Raw genomic sequence first — 22,117 nt, 5'->3', positions numbered from 1 at the left:
CTGTCTTGTATCCATGAGGACGCAGATTGGATCCCTGGCCTCACTCAGTGGGTTAAGGATCCGGCATTGCTGTGAGTTGTAGTGTAGGTCTCAGACACTGCTTCCATCTGGCCTTGCTGTGACTCTGATTCAGCCCTTAGCCTGGAAACTTCCATAAGCCCTAAAAAGCAAAAAAATAATAATAAAAAAAAAAACTGTAACAAGGTTATTTCTTGATATATATAATATTTTAGTTACATGCATTTTATAGTTATCATACAACATATTTTATTGACTATAAGTTTTTGTGGTCAAAACTGTTATGACTTGAATATGGCTAAAAGAAATGCCCAGATTCACACTGTAGTAGAGCTTGTTCTAGAATGTACTGTCTTCTGAACCTCCACATTCTCTGTCAAAGAACTGGATGTTATTATTCAATCATCTCTTTGTGAGAAACATCTGATGGTGCAGATAGTAAAGTAGGAAGTTGCTATGTAGCAGTTCGTCTGGTAGCATTTCCTTCCATAATTTCTTGTAGGTAGTTTTACTGTGAAGTTTATTTCGCAAAATAAATTTGCTTTTTTAATTTTAATTATAGTTTTTTAAAAATTTGCTTTGTTTTATTGTTTAGAATGCTAATGCTTTTAAAACTTGGGAAGCACTTCATGTGTTGTTGACTTGGCTTTGTAATTCTGTTTTTTGGTTTTTTTGCCCAGTTTGTGTAGTTCCTTGTCAACAGAAATGTGGAGTATCTTGGCTGAGTCCTCCCTGCAGACCAGATCATTATGGTCCAGGGTCCTGGTAGACAGGGCGAGTATCTGAATGTAAGGTAATGTCTCTGATATCCTTTTTTTTCTTTTGGCCAGGGGGCTGGGGGGTGATGCCCACAGCATATGAAATTTCCAGGGCCAGGGCAATTTCTGAGCCAAAGCAATGACCCAAGCTGCTGTGGTGACAATGCTGGATCATTAACCTGCAAGAGAACTCCTCTGCTATCTTTAAGTTGTAAAATGTACTTCATTTACTCTTGGGTTGGTTGGTTGTTTTCTGAATTGGGTTTTCTGCCTTTGCCAAATATTGTTAACTTTTCTCTTAAAAAAAAAAAAAGGGAGTTCCCATCGTGACTTAGCGGTAACTAACCCAACTAATATCCATGAGGACACAGGTTCGATCCCTGGCCTTGAACAGTGAGTGGTAAGGATCTGGCATTGCCGTGAGCTGTGGTGTAGGTCGCAGACACGGCTCAGATCTGGCATTGCTGTGTCGTAGGCCAACAGCTGCAGCTGCAATTCGATCCCTAGTCTGGGAACTTCCATATGCTTCAGATGTGGCTCTAAAAAGCCAAAAAAAAAAACAAAAACAAAAAAGACAAAAAAACCAAAGCAAAAAAACTTTTTCTCTTGTCCCATTGATTGTAATACCACCAAGTGTGGAGTTGTTCAAAAAGCCGTATAGGAACTTAGGACTATATCTCATAATACATATTATTTCTAACTTTTTTCTTCTAGTGGATCCACCTTTGGGGTTACTCTGTAAAGTAATCTGTGGCTTTATTCTGGTTTAGCTTGGAGACCAAGTTTTTACTCATAAATCATCCTTGAAATTGCCCAATTGCAGATACTAGTCTATAACATGAAGAGACTGGCTGAATAGAGTTTGGTTTTGTTTTCACATAGACTTTAGAATCCCAGATAAATATATTGTCATCCAAACTTTATCTGAAGGGACTGATCAATATTTCTGAATATCATGAGAAGTTAGTTTCATCCTACCTTTTTATTGCATGTGGTACAAACATTAAATAGGTATTATGATGTAATGATTAGTTCATATCTCTACAGGGAATAAAGAATCCTGGAGACATAGGATTTAGTCTTATCAGTTTTCAAATCAGTTTTTTTTGTCTTTTGTCTTTTTAGGGCCTCACCTGAGGCATATAGAGGTTCCCAGGCTAGGGGTCAAATTGGAGCTGCAGCTGCCAGCCTACACCACAGCCACAGCAATGCCAGATCCGAGCCGCAGCTGCGACCTACAGCACAGCTCACAGCAATGCCCAATCCTTAACCTACTGAGTGAGGCCAGGGATCGAACCCGAAACCTCATGGTTTCTAGTCGGTTTCGTTTCCGCTGCACCACAACAGGAACTCCTCAAATCAGTTTTTTAAATGTTTACTGTTTTATACACACAGAATGTCTTGCCACAGATAATAATTATCTATTGGTAATTTATTTGCAAAATATTCAGTTTTTATTTAGTTGTCCATTCTGACAAAATGATTACACAGGACTTAAAGTCAGTTCTCTGAGAAAAATTATATACCCAAATTTCAGGCCCATTTATCAGTACTTTTCATTTCATGGATCTGTGAAATGTTTGTTCATTTAAGAAATGTTTAGGGAGTTCCCATTGTGGCGCAGCAGAAACGAATCCGACTGGGAACTGTGAGGTTGCAGGTTCGATCTCTGGCCTCGCTCAGTGGGTTAAGGATCTGGCATTGCTGTGAGCTGTGGTGTAGGTCCCAGATGCCGCTCGGATCTGATGCGGCTATGGCTATGGCGGGCAGCTGTAGCTCCAATTAAACCCCCAGCCTGTGAGGCTCCATATGCCGCAGGGGCAGCCTTAAAAAGCAAAAAAAAAAAAAAAAAAAGTTTAGTAAGTGCCAACTGTTTACCAGGCTCTTGCTAGCTTGAGGGGTGCAGTGGGAGACAAGACAGGGCCCCTGCCTTCAAGTGCCTTACAGTCAGGTATGTAGGGTGCTGACCTGGACATTGATTTCTGAGAACACACAACCTCATTGGCAGCTATACACAAACATTTAACAGTAAAAAATCACCAAGCGGTGATGAATAAAAAGCAGATGGCATGGGCCTTAAGTGCTGCAGGAATTTGGAGGCATGAAAAACGGTTAGAGAAAATTTATAGGAAGAGATAGGCAGAAAGTCAAAGGGAAGGCTTTCTGGGAAGGTAGAGCAATATGATCAAAATCAGTGAGATAAGGAGTAATTTAACTAGAGCCGTGATTTCCAGAGTGTGGTCCATGCACCAGTAGTATCAGCCTCATCTGGAAACTTGTTAGAAAATTCTCAGGCCCCACTTGAGACCTATTGAATTGGAAATGCTGGCAGTGAAGCCCCGAAATTTATACTTTAACAAGCCGTCCAGGTGATTCTGATGCATGCTAAAGTTTGAGAAGCACTGGGCTAGAGCTGAGGGTTCTTCTATGAAAGTGGGCAAAAAACTTTGGTAGGTAGCCTGGGAATTTACAATGAAGGGTTTAGAATGTCGGGCAAGAACTCTGTCTTTTATCCTGCAGAGCAGAGTCACCAACTTGTAACTTAAGGGCTGGATTTAACCCATAGGTATATTTTGTTTGACCTGCACAGTGGTTTTTTTTTTTGGTGGGGTTGTTTGTTTTTAATTTTTAAATGGAATTAGTTGTCACTGTTTAAAAACCAAATTTTGTTTAAAATCTGTGCTTTTAGCTTATCTCGAAAAATCAGAAGACCTGGCAATACTGGGCCTGTATTTCATTGTGGTAGCTATTTGTTGGAGCAGCAAGCAACTGACCCTTTATTTTTATTTATTTATTTTTTGTGTGTGTGCTTTTTAGGGCTGCACTCTCAGTACATGAAGGTTTCCAGGCTAGGGTTCAATAGGAGCTACAGCTGCCGGCCTACTCCATAGCCACAGCAATGTGGGATCTAAGCCATGTCCGTGACCTACACCACAGCTCATGGCAACGCCAGATCCTTAACCCACTGAGCATAGCCAGGGATCGAACCCGTAACCTCATGGTTCCTAGTCGGATTCGTTTCCCCTGCTCTATGACAGGAACTCCAGCAACCGGCCCTTTAAATGGGACATGTGCTTTCCAGTTTGCACAGCCCCCACCATTTCCCTTTGGTTTACACACATTTTTACTTACCTACATTTTCTGCCTGGCCCCAGTAGGTATTTCTTCTTCTTCTTCTTCTTCTTTTTGCTTTTTAGGGCTGCACTCACAGCATATGGAGGTTCCAGGCTAGGGGTCCAATCCGAGCTACAGCTGCCAGCCTACGCCACAGCAGCACCAGATCCAAGCCCCGTCTGTGACCTACACCACAGCTCATGGCAACACCAGATCCTTAACCCACTGATCGAGGGTAGGAATTGAACCCACATCTTCATGGATGCTAGTCAGTTTCTGTGCCACAAACAGAATTCCTAGTAGGTATTTCATTATTTGAATTTGCAACTTCTGTTATGGACAGTGGGAAATTGGTGAAAAATTTTCAGCAGCAAAGTGCTGTGACTTATGTATTTATCAATTCATTCAACAAACATTGATGAATTAAACACATATGCCAGGTTGTACATTGTTCAGAGATGAATGAATCCCCGCTATGATGTAGGTTACAGTCTAGTGTGAAAATGATGAAAATAGCATTTTAGGAAGATAGTAATATATGGATTTGAGAAGAGAGACATTGGTGACTTGAAGACCAGTTAAGAGGCTGTAACAGTTCAGGTCTGAAGTGATAAAGGCCAGACTTTAGGTATCAACAAGGGAGTAGGAGGGAGAAAAGAGAAAGAGATGGGAAAGATACAGCAAAGCAAAATCGTCTGTCCTTGATAAGAGATTGGGCATATGAGGGGAATTCAGAGAAGGTGAATATTTTGAGTTGTGAATTAGGGAATTTGTGGTGCCATTAACAGAAATGGGAAATTAGAGAATCCATTTCATCCTATTTGTATGAGGCAGGAACACTAAGGAAGGGGGAAGTTGGGAGATGCCAGCTTGAGGTGTCTCTTGTGTGAGTTTGGTATATTGGCATATACACAATATGGGTGTTTTTATTTATTTATTTGTTTGTTTTATCTTTTTCTCTTTTGGGGGGCCGCACCTGCGGCATGTGGAGGTTCCCAGACTAGGGTCTAATCAGAGCTATAGCCTACCCCACAGCCACAGCAACGCCAGATCCAAGCCATAACCTCATGGTTCTTAGTCGGATTCGTTAACCACTGAGCCACAATGGGAACTCCCATGGGCGTTTTTAAAAGGAAAACTTGGTAGAAATGTTGTCAAGGGAGTTCCCATTGTGGCACAGTGGAAACAAATCCAACTAGTAACCATGAGGATTCAGGTTTGATCCCTGGCCTCGGTTAGTGGGTTAAGGATCTGGCGTTGCTGTGAGCTGTGGTTTAGGTCACAGACGTGGTTCAGATCCTGTGTTACTGTCACTCTGGCATAAACCGGTGGCTACAGCTCCAATTGGACCCCTAGCATGGCAACCTCCATATGCTGTAGGTGCAGCCCTAAAAAGACAAAAAGACCAAAAAAAAAATGGCTCATGAGGTAGTCCAGGGATGAGCACTGTCATTAAACTTTTGCTCTGTTGAGATAGTAGGCAAAGCTTTTCCTCTCATGACTTTAGTATTTGCAGTGCTTGGTTTCTTTTGCTTTTTAAGAATTTTTTTTGACTGTGGTAAAATATGTATAACAAAAATTGCCATTTTAACCATTCTAAGTGTGTAATTCAATAGTATTATTTACATTCAAAGTGTTGTACAGCTATCACTGCTGCTTCCAAAACTTTTTTCATTACCTTAAACAGAAATTCTGGACTTGTTAAGCAATAACTACCATTCTTCCCTCCCCCAGCCCCTGGTTAACTAATATACTTTCTGCCTCTATGAATTTGCCTGTTCTAGATACTTCATATTAATGGAATCATAGTTTTTGTATCTTAGCGTAATGTTTTGAAGGTTCATCTTTGTTGTAACTCTGTCAGAACTTCTTTGCTTTTATGGCTAAGTAATGTTAGATTGTATGTGTGTATGTATCCTATTTTGTTTATCTATGCATCTGTTGATGGACACTTGGGTTTTTTCCACTTCTGGCTATTGTGAATAATGCTTCAGTGAACACTGGTATGGAAATATCTGTTTGAGTCCCTGTTTTCAATTAGGTTAGTATGTACTCAGGACTGAGATTAACTTGGTCCCTTTTAACCACGTACGTACATTTAATAGTGAGTGCCCCTCTAGATTACATTGTGGAACACACAACTAGTATTTCAGTTCTTCACAGCCAAAAAAAGACCTCACAAAGTGTATAAATTTGTGCACACCTACACTGACACAAAAATGTACTCCCTCTAGCTTTTCTTTCTTTTTTTTTTTTGTCTTTTCTAGGGCCGTGCCTGAGGCAGATGGAGGTTCCCAGGCTAGGGATCCAATCGGAGCTGTAGCTGCTGGCCTATGCCAGGGCCACAGCAACGCAGGATCTAAGACACATCTGCAACCTACACTACAGCTCCCAGCCACGCTGGATCCTTAACCCACTGAGCAAGGCTAGGGATCAAACTGGCAACCTCATGGTTCCTAGTTGGATTCGTTTCTGCTGCACCACAGTGGGAACTCCAACTCCCTCTAGCTTTTAGAGGGAATGTTACTTGCCTCCTCTTGTTATTGCTGATTTTGTAAACAAGTCATTTTATAAGAGTGGCTGCAGTTGTATTTTGAATGAAAAGAAAGTATGGAAGAGGAGAAAGAGCCCAAGAGTACTAGAAAGATTAACTTGGTGATCTGCTTTCCAAAGCCCAAAACAAATGTAAAAAGAGATAATTGCATCAAAAATAGGCATGCTGACAAGAGAGGCAAAAAAGAGAACTTTGCTCTTATGAGTAATCCATGTCCATGTTCTACAGGTTGAAAAAGTGACACATTAGTTGAAGGAAACAAAGGGGAAAGCCCAGAAAAGAAAAGGAAATATTGGTAAGTAACCTATATAAAGTATACCTTACTTTTCCATAGGTCAAGATTTCTTTCTTTCTCATACCTAGCTAGCTGAGAGCTTATAGTTAAGTGGAAAGGGGTCAATGAGCCACTAAAAGCTGTCACAGATTCCACAACCCTTATTCTGTTGGAGAGGCCCTTGTTTGTGTATGTTGACATAGAAGTCTAATAATTATGGCTCTCTGATTCACATCCCACAAAAGATTTTTTTTGCCACACCTGCAGCATATGGAAGTGACAACACGGGATCCTTAACCTGCTACACCACAAGAGAAACCCCAAAGGATTTTTTTTTCTTTTTATGGCTGAATTTGAAGCATATGGAAGTTCCCAGGCAGGGGTTGAACCGGAGCTGCAGCTCGCAGCAGCACTGGATCCTTAACCCACTGAGAGAAGCCAGGGATTGAACTCACATCCTCCTGGACACTATGTCAGGTTCTTAACTCACTCAGCCACAATGGGGACTCCCCCAAAAGATTTTTTTTAAATTAAATGATGGCAGCTTATTGAAGGAATCAGACAGTGATCAGTGGTGATAGATAGTGCGATGTCAAGGGAAACTAGTTCAGAAAGCAAGCAACCTGGGACTGTTTGTTGGCAGAGGGACAGTCCTAAAGACCTGTAGTCCCTGAAGGCATCCAAGTTTACAGAAGAATATAACTGATGATCATGCTCATAATCCTGAACCATAAGTATGTCACTTTAGAAACATTTTTACCAAACACTATTAAAATAAAAATGTTATGGTATTTAGAGAGGAAGCATCTTAAAGACATTTGAGGAAATGTACTTACATAGAGCCCCTATTCTTTGCTTTAAACATGAGGTATCAGGAGTTCCCGTTGTGGCGCAGTGGTTAGCGAATCTGACTAGGAACCATGAGGTTGCGGGTTCGGTCCCTGCCCTTGCTCAGTGGGTTAAGGATCTGGCGTTGCCGTGAGCTGTGGTGTAGGTTGCAGACGTGGCTGGGATCCTCGCGTTGCTGTGGCTCTGGCGTAGGCTGGCGGCTACAGCTCCGATTGGATCCCTAGCCTGGGAACCTCCATGTGCCGCGGGAGTGGCCCAGAGAAATAGCAAAAAGACAAAAAATAAATAAACATGAGGTATCATTGTAATATTTGCCTTTCTCAAGCTTTTCATTTTGACGAAATGGGTTAGTTGATAACAAGAAGATACGTTTTCACTTCTCTTCCTTCAAGCTCCAGTATAAACAGTGACAAGTGGCATTGATCTTTGCAGTCACTCTTCTGCAAATAAGTGTCTCCCACAATGGATATGGGTTTGGAAGCAGAGATAATTTATCACTTTAGATTTTCATTATATTTGCTCATTGGGGAAATATTAACCCTCTCCTGATTAATAGTATCTTATCTAAAGGACTTTGTCTTTTTAATGAATGGATAAAAGGCCTGTGACTTAAGAAAGAGAGACATCAGTAACAACAGTTTTCCCCATGGGGTGATTATTGTGGCTAAGTCAAGCCAGAAACAATGAAGAATGAAGTCATGCACTGCCTGACCTCATTTCAGTATAAGACTCAGACGGTTCATTGTACAGAGTGGGCCTTTTTGACACATGTCTAATGATGTTTGGATTAAAGTGGAGTAAAGTACAGAAAGAAGTAATCTGTTTATAGGAAATAAGTTCATATTTGTTAGTAACTACCAATGCATCAGTTCTAATTCCTCTGTTGAGAGAGTATTTGATCTTAGTGTTGGAGGGACCTTAAAAGATAGTGCATTCAGCCAGCCTTCTGATTTGTGAATCCGCTTTGGACAGTGTGGTCATATTTGAGCTGAGCCCTTGGGTCAAGAATTCTTACCCCACCAATATGAAACAACTCATTGTAGGGAAATTCTTCCTATTTAGTCTCTCCTCTGTAGTTTCCAGTCTTATTATAACTCCTTGGCAGCAATCTAATAACAGTTAATTTTTTAAAATAAACCTTTTTTATTGAGTTAATATTCGAAAAATGCTTATTATAAAATTTTTCACTGGTTTTCAAATCTGTAGCAGTTGTCAGTCTTATCCTTTTCTACCTAATACTTCTTCAGTACCTATTTATTATTAATGCTACCATTGTATTCTATTTTTTTTTTGTCTTTTTTTTTTTTTAGAGCCACACCTGCATCATATGGAAATTCACAGGCTAAAGGTCAAATCAGAGCTGTAGCTGCCGGCCTATGCCACAGCTCACAGCAACGCTGGATCCCCAACCCACTGAGCAAGGCCAGGGATTGATCCTGGTCCTCATGGATACTAGCTAGGGGTCTAATCAGAGCTGTAGCCATCAGCCTACACCAGAGCCACAACAACGAAGGATCCGAGCCGTGTCTGCAACCTACACCACAGCTCACAGCAATGCGGGATCCTTAACCCACTGAGCAAGGCCAGGGATCGAACCCGCAACCTCATGGTTCCTAGTTGGATTCGTTAATCACTGCACCATGACAGGAACTCCGGCAAGCTGGTTTTGGCTGTTTGGAAAAAAACCTCAGTTGCTTCCCATGTGCACGCTCCATAAGGCCTTGAATGTCTGCACTACATGGTGGCTAGCTTCCTCCAGAGTGGGTAAGCCAAGAGAGCATGGAAGAAGCTTGTATGACTTAGCCCTTCAAGTCACACACTATCACTTTCCCCATAATCCATCGGTCATATGGACCAATGTTGATGAAATATGCAAGGGAACTACAAAAGGGCATAAATATTAGGAGGTAAGGGTCACTGAGGGCCATCTTGGAGGCTGGCTACTGAAAGTTATCGTCCGTACTCGTATGATATTTTGTGTTCAGCTTTTTCCCCAGTTTATTATATTTTTACATACTTTTTGTTTTAGAAACTGTTCCCATTATGGCTCAGCAGTTAACAAACCCAACTAGTATCCGTGAGGATGTGGGTTTGATCCCTGGCCTCACTCAGTAGGTCAGGGATCCGGTGTTGCTGTGGGCTATAGTGTAGGTCATAGATGTGGCTCAGATCCCGCATTGTTGTGGCTGTGGTGCAGGCCAGCAGCTGTAGCTCTGATTCGACCCCTAGCGTGGGAACTGACTTCCATATGCCGCAAGTGTGGCCCTAAAAAAAGGCCCAAAAAAAGGAAACTATATGGTATTTCAAAGATACTAACTTTCTTTTCTTTTCTTTTCTTTTTTTTTTTTTGGCTTTTTAGGGATGCACCCATGGCATACAGAAGTTCCCAGGCTAGGGGTCAAATCGGAGCTATAGCTTCTGGCTACACCAAAGCCACAGCAACACATGATCCAAGCCATGTTTTCGACCTATGCCACAGCTCAAGGCAACGCTGGATCCCCAACCCAATGATCGAGGCCAAGGAGTAAACCCGCATCCTCATGGATACTAGTTGAATTTGTTTCTGCTGCACCACAACAGAAATTTCCTCAAAGACATTAACTTTTTTGTCTTTCTTTTTAGGGCCGCCCCCGCGGCATATGGAGGTTCCCAGGCTAGGGGTCTAATCAGAGCTGTAGCTGCCGGCCTACCCCACAGCCACACAGCAATGCCAGATCCGAGCCTCCTCTGTGAACTACACAGCTCATGGCAATGCTGGATCTTTAACCCACTGAGTGAGGCCAGGGATCAAACCTGCAACCTCAGGGTTCCTAGTCAGATTCGTTTCCCTTGTACCACAGTAGGAACTCTGATATTAACTCTTAAAAATTAAAAATGTCATGGACTTTTAACTTCTCTGAAGATAGCATATCCCACGACTTGAAGCCATCCATTTTTTGTTACAGTTCAAATATTTAAAAACTACACCTCAGTGTCCCGCTTGTTCCCAAATGAAGATGAATTTAAATACTTCAAATAAAAGATAATTTTAGGAAAGAGTAGGAAGAAATGAGTTATTACATTTAAGATTACAAACATCAAACACTAAATCAAGGAAGATACAGGGTGAAAAATATATTAACAGAACAGCAACTTCTTCATGCTATACACAGAAAAAAATTCTAGGAGTTTTGATTGTGGCTCAGCGGCCCTAGAAAAGGCAAAAAGAGGGAGTTCCCATCGTGGCGCAGTGGATAACGAATCGACTAGGAACCATGAGGTTGCAGATTCGATCCCTGGCCTCACTCAGTGGGTTAATGGTCCAGCGTTGCCCTGAGCTGTGGTGTAGGTTGCAGATGCGGCTCAGATCCCGAGTTGCTGTGGCTCTGACTTAGGCCAGTGGCTACAGCTCCAATTTGACCCCTAGCCTGGGAACCTCCCATGTGCCATGGGAGCAGCCCAAGAAATGGCAAAAAGACAAAAATAAATAAATAAAAGGCAAAAAGACAAAAAAGAAAAAATCAGCTTGCCAACCATTGAGTGAGCTATCTTGGAGGTCAAGATGACCTCCAAGCCTTTGGATGACTGCAGCCTAAGCTTGCTTTTTTTTTTTTTTTTTTTTTTTTCAGCCTACATCTTGGCTACAATATAATGAGAGACCCTGAGGCAAAATTATCCAATTAAGCCACTCCCAAATTCCTAAATACCGGAACTGAGATGATGAATGTTTATTGTCTTTCTAAGCAACTAAGTTTTAGGGTTATTTCCTGTGCAGCAGTAGATAGCTAACCTACACTATCCTAAAATATTTATTGGTTTGATATGTAGAAGAGAATTTGAACAATATAAACAATACCTGATGTCTTTTAGATTTTTTTTAGGGTCTGCACCTGCAGCATGTGGAATTTCCTAGGCTAGGGGTTGAATTGGAGCTGCAGCTGCTGGCTTGTGTCACAGACACACCAGATATGAGCCTCATCTGTGGCATACACCACAGCTCGCAGCAATATCGGAGCCTTAACACATTGAGCAAGGCCAGGGATTGAACCCGCATCTTCATGGATACTAGTTGGGTTCATTTCTGCTGAACCATAACAGGAACTCCTAGATTTTTTTTCTGGTAAGTCATTTTATGACAATTTTAACAATTTGAACATGTTTGGTTAAAGAAATTCAGTTTAGCTAATAGATTCAGAGAAGTAACATAGTTTATCCTAAAACAAATTAGTATGACTAGATTAGGTATTCATTAATCAGTTATATTTTCTCTTAAATATTTAACTCTTTTTTTTTTGCCTTTTCTAGGGCTGCTCCCATGGCACATGGAGGTTCCTGCCGGCCTACACCAGAGCCACAGCAACATGGGATCTGAGCCACATCTGCAACCTACACCAGAGCTCATGGCAGTGCTGGGTCCGTAACCCACTGAGCAAGGCCAGGGATCGAACCCGCAACCTCATGGTTCCTAGTCGGATTCGCCAACCACTGCGCCATGATGGGAACTCCTTAAATATTTGTTTAACTCTTTATGAAAATATCCTCCTTTTTTATGTCACATTGCAGTTAATATTGTCACTTTTTATTGAATTCCTTCTTGGATGCTATTCTAGGTTCTTGGGCTACAAAACAAAAGATTTCTGCTCTCAAGGAGCTTATATTCTGTCAGAAACACAGTAAGCATAGTAAATAAGCTGTCTAGTGTGTTAGAACTGATAAGTGGTGTAGAGAAAAAGAATAGATCAGTGTAAGGGGGGATTGAGGAAGTAAACGGAGGTAGGGCACACATGAGGGAGTGTGGATGTAGTGTTAAATAAAGGTAGGCCTCAATAAGAAATCGTCATCTGAACAATGATTTGTAGGAATTGAGCAAGTGGAGATATGGGAAAAGATTATTCCAGACAGTGGGGTCAGCTAGAGCAAAGGCCCTAAGGTGGAACCACACATGGTATTTAAGCCCAGAGGTCAGTGTGGATGGAATGAGTGAGGTGAAAACTTTAGTAGATGAGGTCAGAGAGGTAATGGGATGGGAGCAGAGCAGGTGGATTCATGAAGGCCATTATTTGGATCTTGCTACTCTGAGGGAAATGGAAAGCCATTGCTAGATTTTGCAAAGGAGGGAGATGCTTTAACTTATATTTTAAAAGGATGACTGTAGTTGCTTGTTAAAAATAGACTGTAGGGGAGTGAAGGTAAAAGCAGAGATCCATTAGGACAATATTACTGTTAATCACATGAAAGATGATGGCTCAGGGAGTTCCTTTCGTAGCTCAGCAGTTAACAAACCCGACTAGGATCCATGAGGATGCAGGTTCGATCCCTGGCCTCGCTTAGTGGGTTATGGATCTGGCATTGTCATGAGCCGTGGTGTGGGTTGCAGACGCAGTGCGGATCCTGCGTTGCTGTGGCTCTGGTGTTGGGGCTGTAGCTCCAATTTGACCCCTAGCCTGGGAACGCCTATATGTTGCAGGTGCAGCCCTAAAAAGCAAAAAGAAAGAAAAGAAAAATGATGGCGGCTCAGGCCAAGCTGGTGGTGGTGGAAGTGGTCAGAAATGGTGAAATGTAATCAATAACTCTTGGTCATGCCCAGGAAGATATCAAGACTTTCACATCCTGATGCCAGTCTAACTTTCCAGAGTCATCTCTGACCATCCTTTTCTGCTCTATACTCTCTGACCCACCCTGTACCCATCTTTCCTAAGTGCCATACTTTCTGACCCTTCCTGTGACCTAGCAGTTACAACTGTGGGCTCTGGTATTAGACCATCTGGGTTTGATCTCTTTGCTCATTTCACTTAACTGTTGTGTGGTCTTAAATTACTTTAGCCTTAGTTTTCTTATTTCTGGAATGGGGGTGTTAACAACAAAATCTACCTCATGGAGTGGTATTGTGAGCTTAAATGAAATAATCCATGTTATTCCATATAGTGCTTGACATATATTAAGGTCTCAGTAAATATTAGCTGCTGATAATTATTACCTCAGATTGCGTTCCTTTGTCTTTCTCGATTAAATGCTGACGTCCCTATATCATCTTCCGCTCTAGCCTTTCGTTTGTTTTTGTTTGTTTTCGTTTCTCAAATCTATATGGCAAAAAATTCTTGAGGAAATTTTAAAAGTGAAACCAAACTATCCATAATTTCCCTGTTACCCATTTTCATTTTATAGTCCCTCTGGTCTTTGTCCACATGTCTTTATTATTTATGTAGTTACTTCTACTCATTTTTCATAATCAGTACAAATATCATCTCATGATGCCTTTCCTAATCCACTGTGTAGAGTTAGTCATCTGTGCTTTGGGCTTCTTTAACATTTTCATGAGTTACTTAAAAAGATGTGGTTGTTTGTATATGTATCTATCACCTCTGCCACACTGAGCATCTTGAATAAAAAAGTGTTTATTCACCTTTAATTCTCTGGTACCTTGTACTTAGTAGGCACTATAAACATTTGTAGAATTAGACTAGTGCGTGGAACCTACCAAGTTTCCCTACCCTAGTCCTTCTTGTATGTAACTGCCAGATTCATATTTTGTGACCCTCCCTGGCTGAAAATTTTCAGTGGCTTTCTATTGTCTGCAAAGTCAACTTCACATTCCTTAAGTATTTGGTGTGTTCTACTATTTGACCTTAGTTTGCCTTTCCAATTTTATTTCCTACTACAGTTAGTCAAACTGATCTGTTCACTATCCCTTGGGGTTCTGCGATCCTCTTTCTACCTCCATGTCGTGATTCATATTATTTCTCTTTCCTGAAAAGCACTCCTCTTTTGTCCTAATTCCCCTCTTCAATACCATCTTCAAATGCTCCCTCTTTTACAAAGCCTTCTCTTATCATCCCAGCTAGAAAATCTCACCCTGCTTTGACATCTCAGATCATGGAACTGTGCTACTTGTCACATTTTAACTTTACAATAGTAATTAAATGGATATGTATTTTTCTTTTCTGTTCGCTACAGTCTCTTAAAAGGCAGGTCTAAGATGATTCATCTTTGCATGCTGTACTTAAAAAGTAGCATTAGGCAACCGATAAATTCTGTAATGTCTAAATGAATGAATAAATTAATACATGAATAATAGACTTCCTATGGGCTTGTTTGGAGGAGAAATGGGTGTTGAGAATGTGAGACATAGCCGTGGGAAGACACTGGGAAAAGGGTTACTCCCTGCCCCAATGCTCCTGTTTGCAGATTCCATTAGCCCAATTGTACCAAATCCATTCAGGACATGGTTGCTGATGTTCAAGACTCAGTACTTGGCTGTAGGAATACAGAAGATATTATGTACCTTCACCTTAGACAGCCTTCAATAGCAAGGTGTTCCAGAGCTCTGGCCCTTGGTATCACTATGTAGATCCAACGTTATATCCTCAAATGAGGCATTGCTCGCTGTGCTGACATCTATCCCACACTTACCTTATTAGGCCCACCTTGGTTTTACTTTGCTTGGCTGATTTATGCTCTGGGTGGTTTGGCTAATCCATTTCCATGGTTTAGTTCATTGTTGAAAAATTTTATTCTAGTTACATGTTTAACTTGCTTTATGTTAAACTTTTAACTTTGTTACAGCCACCTTTGCTGTGGAACTCAGAAGTGGCAGTGGGAGCTTTTACATTTTACTGTGTCCAGGCTTTTCGGTAGACCTTTCTAGTCACCTCCCTCATGCCATTATTTTACACTGTTGGGAAATACTGTCATTTTATCCAACTAATCAATATTAACGTTTAAGGAGGAAATAGAAAGACAGAAATAACAGCCAGGAGTCACCATGGAACCTGTAGAAGAAAAACAAGTCCACTCATTTTGAAATCTGATTTGCTGCCTTTAGAACAAGTCTTTCTCACACCGGCCCTCTTTGTTCTTGTACACCTCTACATTCTAGCCATACTGAATTCTTAATATATGAAGTTCTCAGAATTCTTCCTTGTCACTCTCCCAGGGTAATTCCTGCCTCTGATTCAGGACCCAGCTTATGCTTCTCATCCCTTAAAAAGCCTCCCATTCCCAGAGTTCCTGTCATGGCGCAGTGGAAACGAATCCAACTAGGAACCGTGAGGTTGCAGGTTTGATCCTTGGCCTGGTGTTGCCATGAGCTGTGGTGTAGGTCATAGATGAGGCTTGGATCTGGCGTTGCTGTGGCTGTGGCTTAGGCTGGCAGCTGTAGCTCTGATTAGACCCCTAGCCTGGGAACCTCCGTGTGCTATGGGTGCGGCCCTACAAAGCCAAAAAAAAAAAAAAAAAAAAAAGCCTCCCACTCCCTTCTCACCTCCATCCTTCGCCTTCTGAGGTGAGTTACTTGTCCTTCACATCCCTTCCTGTCATACCCTGTGCATAGTTCTGTTAGAGAACTTGCACAGTACATTATAGCTGTTGGTTTGTTTCTCCTAGTAAGCTGAAATATCCCCACCAGCTGAGCCTGTATCCAAAGTCTCTTTTCTATCGAGAAGCTAGACACTAGTACAGTGTCTGATATGTGTTAGACAACTTAGTGCCGGCCTTCTAAGTTCATCTCAAGGATGGAAGCTATTGAGTAGTTATATTCACTTCTCTACTATTGGGCTAATGTTGTAAAAGCATGAATTAGTAGAGAATCAATAATGATATTATATGGTTACATATCTGGTCATTGTAAACATAGCATAGGGGAGTTCCCCTTGTGGCTCAGCAGTAGTGAACCCTACTAGTATCCATGAGGACATGGGTTCAAACCCTGGCCTTGCACAGTGCGTTAAGGATCCGGCATTGCCATGAGCTGTGGTGGAGGTCGAAGACCAGGCTTGGATCTGGTGTGGCTGTGGTGCAGGCCAGTTGTTGCAGATCCAATCCGACCCCTAGCCTGGGAACCTCCATATGCCACAGGTGCAGCCCCCAAAAAGACAAAACTTATACCATGAATTATGTTGTAAAAATGTTAATTATAATCTCCTGTATATAAGTAGCCCCAAATTCATTTCCTGAGCAACTTCAGCCCTGTAAGCAATAATTCTACCAGTTGGCACTGTACTATCATAAAAGTAAATGAACTGGACAATCATGTGTACTCAGAAAAAAAGGTGGATAAGGGAGGAGTGAAGGATATATAAGGGAGTGAGGTAGCAAAATGCCATGCAGTCAGTTCCAAACTAGCACAAAGGTGAGTGTGATTCATGAGGCTGGTTTGATTCAGAAGGGCTGGAATAGGAGCAAAGAGCAAAAGGCAATCAACGGTGAGAGTCAGGATTCACAGGGCTCAGCGGACATGTGCAGGTGAGCACCCAGCTGGGGCCTGGGGCCTGGGGATTGTGGACTCACACTCTGGGGAGGCTGAGTGGGAAGGCCTGGTGTTTATTATGGAGACAGAGATGTGCTGAAAAGACTTTTAGAGGGAGAGGGACATAGTGACAAACACTAGTTGGCACCAGAGTCTCAAAAGAATTGAAGAGGGGACTTTGTTGGGAGTGAGTATGGAGATAGCAAGAGAGACTGAGAAGACCAGTTCTGAAAGGAGTGGATTTAAATATGCTGATGTATATTCTCCAGTCTATATATATTATGTTGAGTAGCAGTAAGGCTTTTTATATGATTGACCCATTCAGAGAAACAGTCGATCCTTGGAAAGTTTGGAATCATGATCTTCTAATGGGTGAATAGTTAATTTCCTTTTGGAAAGAAGTCAGTTATTCTTATTAAATGAGTGCGATCCAGACCCTGAGTCACTTCAGTACTGTTCCACTGCTGGAAACACATCAGTGAACAAAACACAAAAATACCTGCCCGTGTATAGCTCACAAAGGACGGGGGCAGAGTCAGGAGCAAGGAGTATGAGAAAAACAACACACAAAAGTAGTACATTGTGTAGTGTATTAACAGGTGAAAAGTGCTGTGAAGAAAAACAGGTAGAAGGTAGAAGACATGCATGTGACCAGGTGGGTTGCAATTTTAAATACAATAGACAAGGAAGGACTCTGAGAAGGTGACATTTGAGCAAAGACAGTGAATGAGCAAGCTGTGTAATCTGGTGTCTTGTAAATTAGGGTGTCTCTCTGTATGCTCCAAGTTGTAAGCCTTTTTAATACCATCCTTACAGTAGCTGATCTAAGGAAGAATGAGATTGGAAGTGGTGTTAGGAGGTAGGGATTCAAAGCAGAAGGGATATTTTATGTGTTCATCATTTGCTTTCTCTAAAATCTACTGTTTTACACTGAACACCTGGCATGACTCTGCAGTTTTCACTTCATGAAAACAGATACCTAGCATGCATTTTTTTCCCTTGCAATTTCTTTTGGAAGAAAAACAAATGTTTGCTTAATGGGAACAGAAGCTGGCAAGTTTTTTTTTTTTCAGAAACCACAATAGTAGAGGAAATATGAGTGAGTCCTGAGGAAGGCTGCTGTGGAATCTGTCACGACAATGGAAGCAAGCTGGTGACGGGAGAGCCCCTAAATACACTTCTCGAGTGAAAGGACTTAGTGTGGAGTATAGTTTGAGCTTTGGACAAGACAACGATTTGTTAATATTTGTAATCTGAAAAGGTTGTTTTTGTTTTCGGTTACTTAGGTTGATCTACTTGACCAGACTGGTTACTGTAAAAGAAGAATCAGCCTAAGGGAGTGATTGAAGATGTGAGTATGACGCTGGCCAGGCAGCTGCCCTGATGCAGTGGTTGATTTCCTGAGATGAGTTTTCTTTTTTGAGATTCCAGGTTTTCCTTTCCTAGCTGGTAGCTCTCATTCTTAACTATAAGATAGAAGTTCAACCTTGACTAGTTCTAACTTTGCCTTTGTAGTGCCTCAGAACAACTTTAGTTATTTTAAATAGTTTTATATTCCAAATGCAATTAACTTTAATTTGCTTTATGATGTGTAGTATGTCACCTGAGAAGGAAGGCATTTTGGTAAAACAAATCTTAGGAGATCAGCAGATTTGAGAATGATTAAGGATCTTCCATCTGTACTCTAAAAATCCCAAGTATTCTATTAGAGATAAGGGGACTGGGAAATGGGGACTTTGGGAGTTCTCGTCATGGCACAGCAGAAACTAATCCAAGTAGGAACCATGAAGTTGCGGTTCAATCCCTGGCCTTGCTCAGTGGGTTAGGGATCCAGCGTTGCCGTGAACTGTGGTGTAGGTTGCAGGTGCAGCTTGGATCCCATGTGGCTGTGGCATAGGGCAGCAGCTACAGCTCTGATTTGACCCCTAACCTGGTAACCTCCATATGCTATGGGTGCAGCCCTAGAAAAGACAAAAAAAAAAAAAGCAAAGAAAGAAAGAAATGGGGACTTTGGAACTAGATCTTATGTAACCAGTAACTATGACTTACTGACTTACATGAAGGGAAGTTCAGAGGTGAAAGCTGGATCAGAATACACAAAACTAGATATTCTGGGCATCTTGTTTTTGTTTTTTGTTTTGTTTTTGTTGTGACCATGGCCATATGGAAGTTCCTGGGCCAGGGATTGAACCCATACCACAGCAGTGCCCCGAGCCACAGCAGTGACAGTGCTGGGTCCTTAACACACTAGGGCATCAGGGAACTCTTACCTAAAACTGTTTTGAACAGAGTGCTTAAAGTGCGATTAAGGAAGCCTTAAATATTAGAGGATAGAGATGGCATTCTTCATTTAATACCAGGAGAAAATATAGCCTATGCAGGAGACATTTTTCTTTGTAGCCTTATTCTAAGTTTTCTGCATATATTTCTGCATATATTAACCTACCTTAATATACAAATCTAAAAGAAATAGGAGTTCCTGTCATGGCTCAATGGAAATGAATCCATCTAGGAACCATGAGGTTCCAGGTTCTATCCCTGGCCTTGCTCAGTGGGTTAAGGATCTGGCATTGCCGTGAGTTGTGGTGTAGGTCAAAGATGCGGCTGGCTGGTGTTGCTGTGACCTGTGGTGTAGGCCAGCAGCTGTGGCTCTGATTTGACCCCTAGCCTCGGAACCTCCGTGTACCGCAGGCGCAGCCCTAAGAAATGATAAATAAATGAATAAATAAATAAAACAAATAATGCTGAGCCACTTTAAAAGGTTTTTTGTTTGTTTTGTTTTGCTCTTTAGGGCCGCACTCATGGCATATGGAGATTTCCAGGCTAGGGGTCGAATCAGAGCTACAGCTGCCAGCCTACACCACAGCTTACGGCAATGCCAAACCCCTGACCCACTGAACAAGGCCAGGGATCAATCCCATATCTTCTTGGACACTGGTCAGATTCGTTTCTGCTGTGCCACAGTGGGAACTCCCTAAAAGGTGTTTTTTTTTGTTTTGTTTTGTTTTTGGTTTTTTTTTTGTCTTTGCTAAGGGTACATTAAGAAATACAAGCAGGGAGTTCCCATCGTGGCGCAGTGGTTAACGAATCCGACTAGGAACCATGAGGTTGCGGGTTCGGTCCCTGCCCTTGCTCAGTGGGTTAACGTGAGCTGTGGTGTAGGTTGCAGACGCGGCTCGGATCCCGCGTTGCTGTGGGTCTGGCGTAGGCCAGTGGCTGCAGCTCCGATTCGACCCCTAGCCTGGGAACCTCCATATGCCACAGGAGCGGCCCAAAGAAATAGCAAAAAAGACCCCTCCCCCCCCCCCAAAAAAAAAAGAAATACAAGCAGTGGAGTTCCCGTCATGGCTCAGTGGTAACAAACCCAACTAGGGTCCATCAGGATGTGGGTTCGGTCCTTGTGGTTAAGGATCTGTATTGCTGTGAGCTGCAGTGTGGGTCACAGATGCAGCTCAGATCTGGTGTTGCTGTTGCTGTGGTGTAGGCTGCAGCGATAGCTCCAATTCGACCCCCTAGCCTGGGAACTTCCATATGCCTAGATGTAGCCCTAAAAAGAAAAAAAAAAAAAAGAAGAAATACAAGCAGTAATTTGCCATAGCTCATCACTGACCTGCTTTATGACTCAGCAAGTGTTGAGCCTTTTTGTCTTAATTCACCCTTCTGCTCTAAGTTCTTATGAGGATATCATGTCCTGAAACCTATGTAGGATGTTTTAAAAACCATAGTGCTCTATTTAAGTGTTTTTAAATTGTTGATTTATTTCTTTAAAATGTGGTTGAATGTGCAGGCCACTGGCAACATTGTTGGTCACAGATGGCAGTCCAGTGGGCTGATTTAAAAGGCTGTGAACACTCCAGTGCTAGGGACTTTGTAACCTTTTTGTAATTTTATAACTTTAATTAAGAAATTTAAGTTTCTTGTCTATCAATCAAAAAGAGGAAAGAGGAAAAGATCAGTGGCATCTCTGCAGTTCCAGGACACAGGTTCGATCCCCTGCCAGCACAGTGGGTTGAAGGATCTGGCATTGCCACAGCTATGGCCTGGATCTGATCTCTAGCCTGGGAACTCCATGTGCTGCAGGGAGGCCAAAAAACAAAAACAGGGAAATGTTAGTATACGATCTAAAGACAAAATTGTCAATATCACAAGAAGAAAATCAGACTCCACATTAGGAGCATGGTGTCAGAGAAAGCCTTTGGGTTTGTTTGATTGCTTTTCAGGGCTGCATCTGCAGCATGTAGAAGTTCCCAGGCTAGGGGTCAGATTGGAGCTACAGCTGCCATCTTATGCCACAACCACAGCAACGCTAGATCTGAGCTGTGTCTTTGACCCACACCATGGCTCACGGCAACGCTGGATCCTTAACCTACTGAGCAAGGCCGGGGATCCAACCCACATCTTCATGGATACTAGTCAGGCTTGTTACCGCTGAACCACAGTGGGAACTTCTCAGAGAGAGCCTTTGAGTATGTGATCTGCCCTACAATTAAAAGCAGAGCATGGGAAAATACATTTTAAATCCCAGTTTCCTTTTGCGGTAACCAGATACCCTTCAAAAAAGGTACCAAGAGCCTATGTCAGCCTGGTCTAGCTTGTTGTGCTGGTTATTAGGAATAGAGAAGGAGCTCCTTGGGGGAAGGGGTGGGAGTTTTGTAATGAGTGTTTCTCCTTTTACAAAAAGGCCTATTGGTCTAACTTTCTGTGTCTTTGTCCTATAAGCCTCTGCAGGTGTATGAGCAGCACTGCTTCTATAACAAAAGTCTAGACCTACTACATCTTGAAAGAGAATGGGCACTTCCTGGGGGACAGCCTTTTTCATGCTGGTAGCATCCTGCGTTTGCAGCACTGTCTTCCACAGAGACCAGCAGACTTGGTTTGAGGGTATCTTCTTGTCTTCCATGTGCCCCATCAATGTCAGTGCCAGCACCTTGTATGGAATTATGTTTGATGCAGGGAGCACCGGAACTCGAATTCATGTTTATACCTTTGTGCAGAAAATACCAGGTAAGTGCATCTGATACCCTCACCAGAGTCTGCAGATCTGCACTTTATCATCTAGCCCAGAAACAAGAGTGAGTGTATGAGGTGAATTACAGAATCTTATGGCTACTGAGTGTCTGTCGTCAGAAAACACTTTGGATTATAACTGAACACATGGCTTAATTCACTGTGAAATTAAGAGAGATCTGGACTGCCTGTCTGAAACCCATGTGTCCAAGAAGTATAGCTGTAGTTTTTCTTTCCTTTTCTGTAAAGGTTATTGATACTCCAGCGTTTAGAAAATTGAGAGTGATCTTGAGAGAAAGATCATCACCCTCCTTGGAGAA

At 42.1% G+C, this 22,117-nt stretch overlaps 1 protein-coding gene across 3 annotated transcripts in view; it reads left to right on the top strand.

Annotated features, from left to right (window-relative positions):
- ENTPD5 (ectonucleoside triphosphate diphosphohydrolase 5 (inactive)) overlaps positions 1 to 22,117 on the top strand; it is a 42,479-nt gene that overhangs the window by 2,144 nt on the left and 18,218 nt on the right. For 2 of the 3 annotated variants that reach the window (XM_047794856.1, XM_047794855.1), the window contains exons 2-5: positions 699 to 811; positions 6,673 to 6,739; positions 18,077 to 18,141; positions 21,510 to 21,794. In XM_047794856.1, the coding sequence (XP_047650812.1) occupies positions 21,578 to 21,794 (217 nt within the window). In that variant the 5' untranslated portion in view covers positions 699 to 811; positions 6,673 to 6,739; positions 18,077 to 18,141; positions 21,510 to 21,577. The remainder of the gene's footprint in view (positions 1 to 698; positions 812 to 6,672; positions 6,740 to 18,076; positions 18,142 to 21,509; positions 21,795 to 22,117) is intronic. The other variant, XM_047794857.1, reaches the window with a different exon arrangement.

This window comes from Phacochoerus africanus, chromosome 9 (assembly GCF_016906955.1).
Source record: "Phacochoerus africanus isolate WHEZ1 chromosome 9, ROS_Pafr_v1, whole genome shotgun sequence".
In the NCBI taxonomy this organism is placed as follows: Eukaryota; Metazoa; Chordata; class Mammalia; order Artiodactyla; family Suidae; genus Phacochoerus; species Phacochoerus africanus.
The sequence above is the reverse complement of the archived record's forward strand: the minus strand, read 5'-3'. Positions and strand labels throughout refer to the sequence as shown.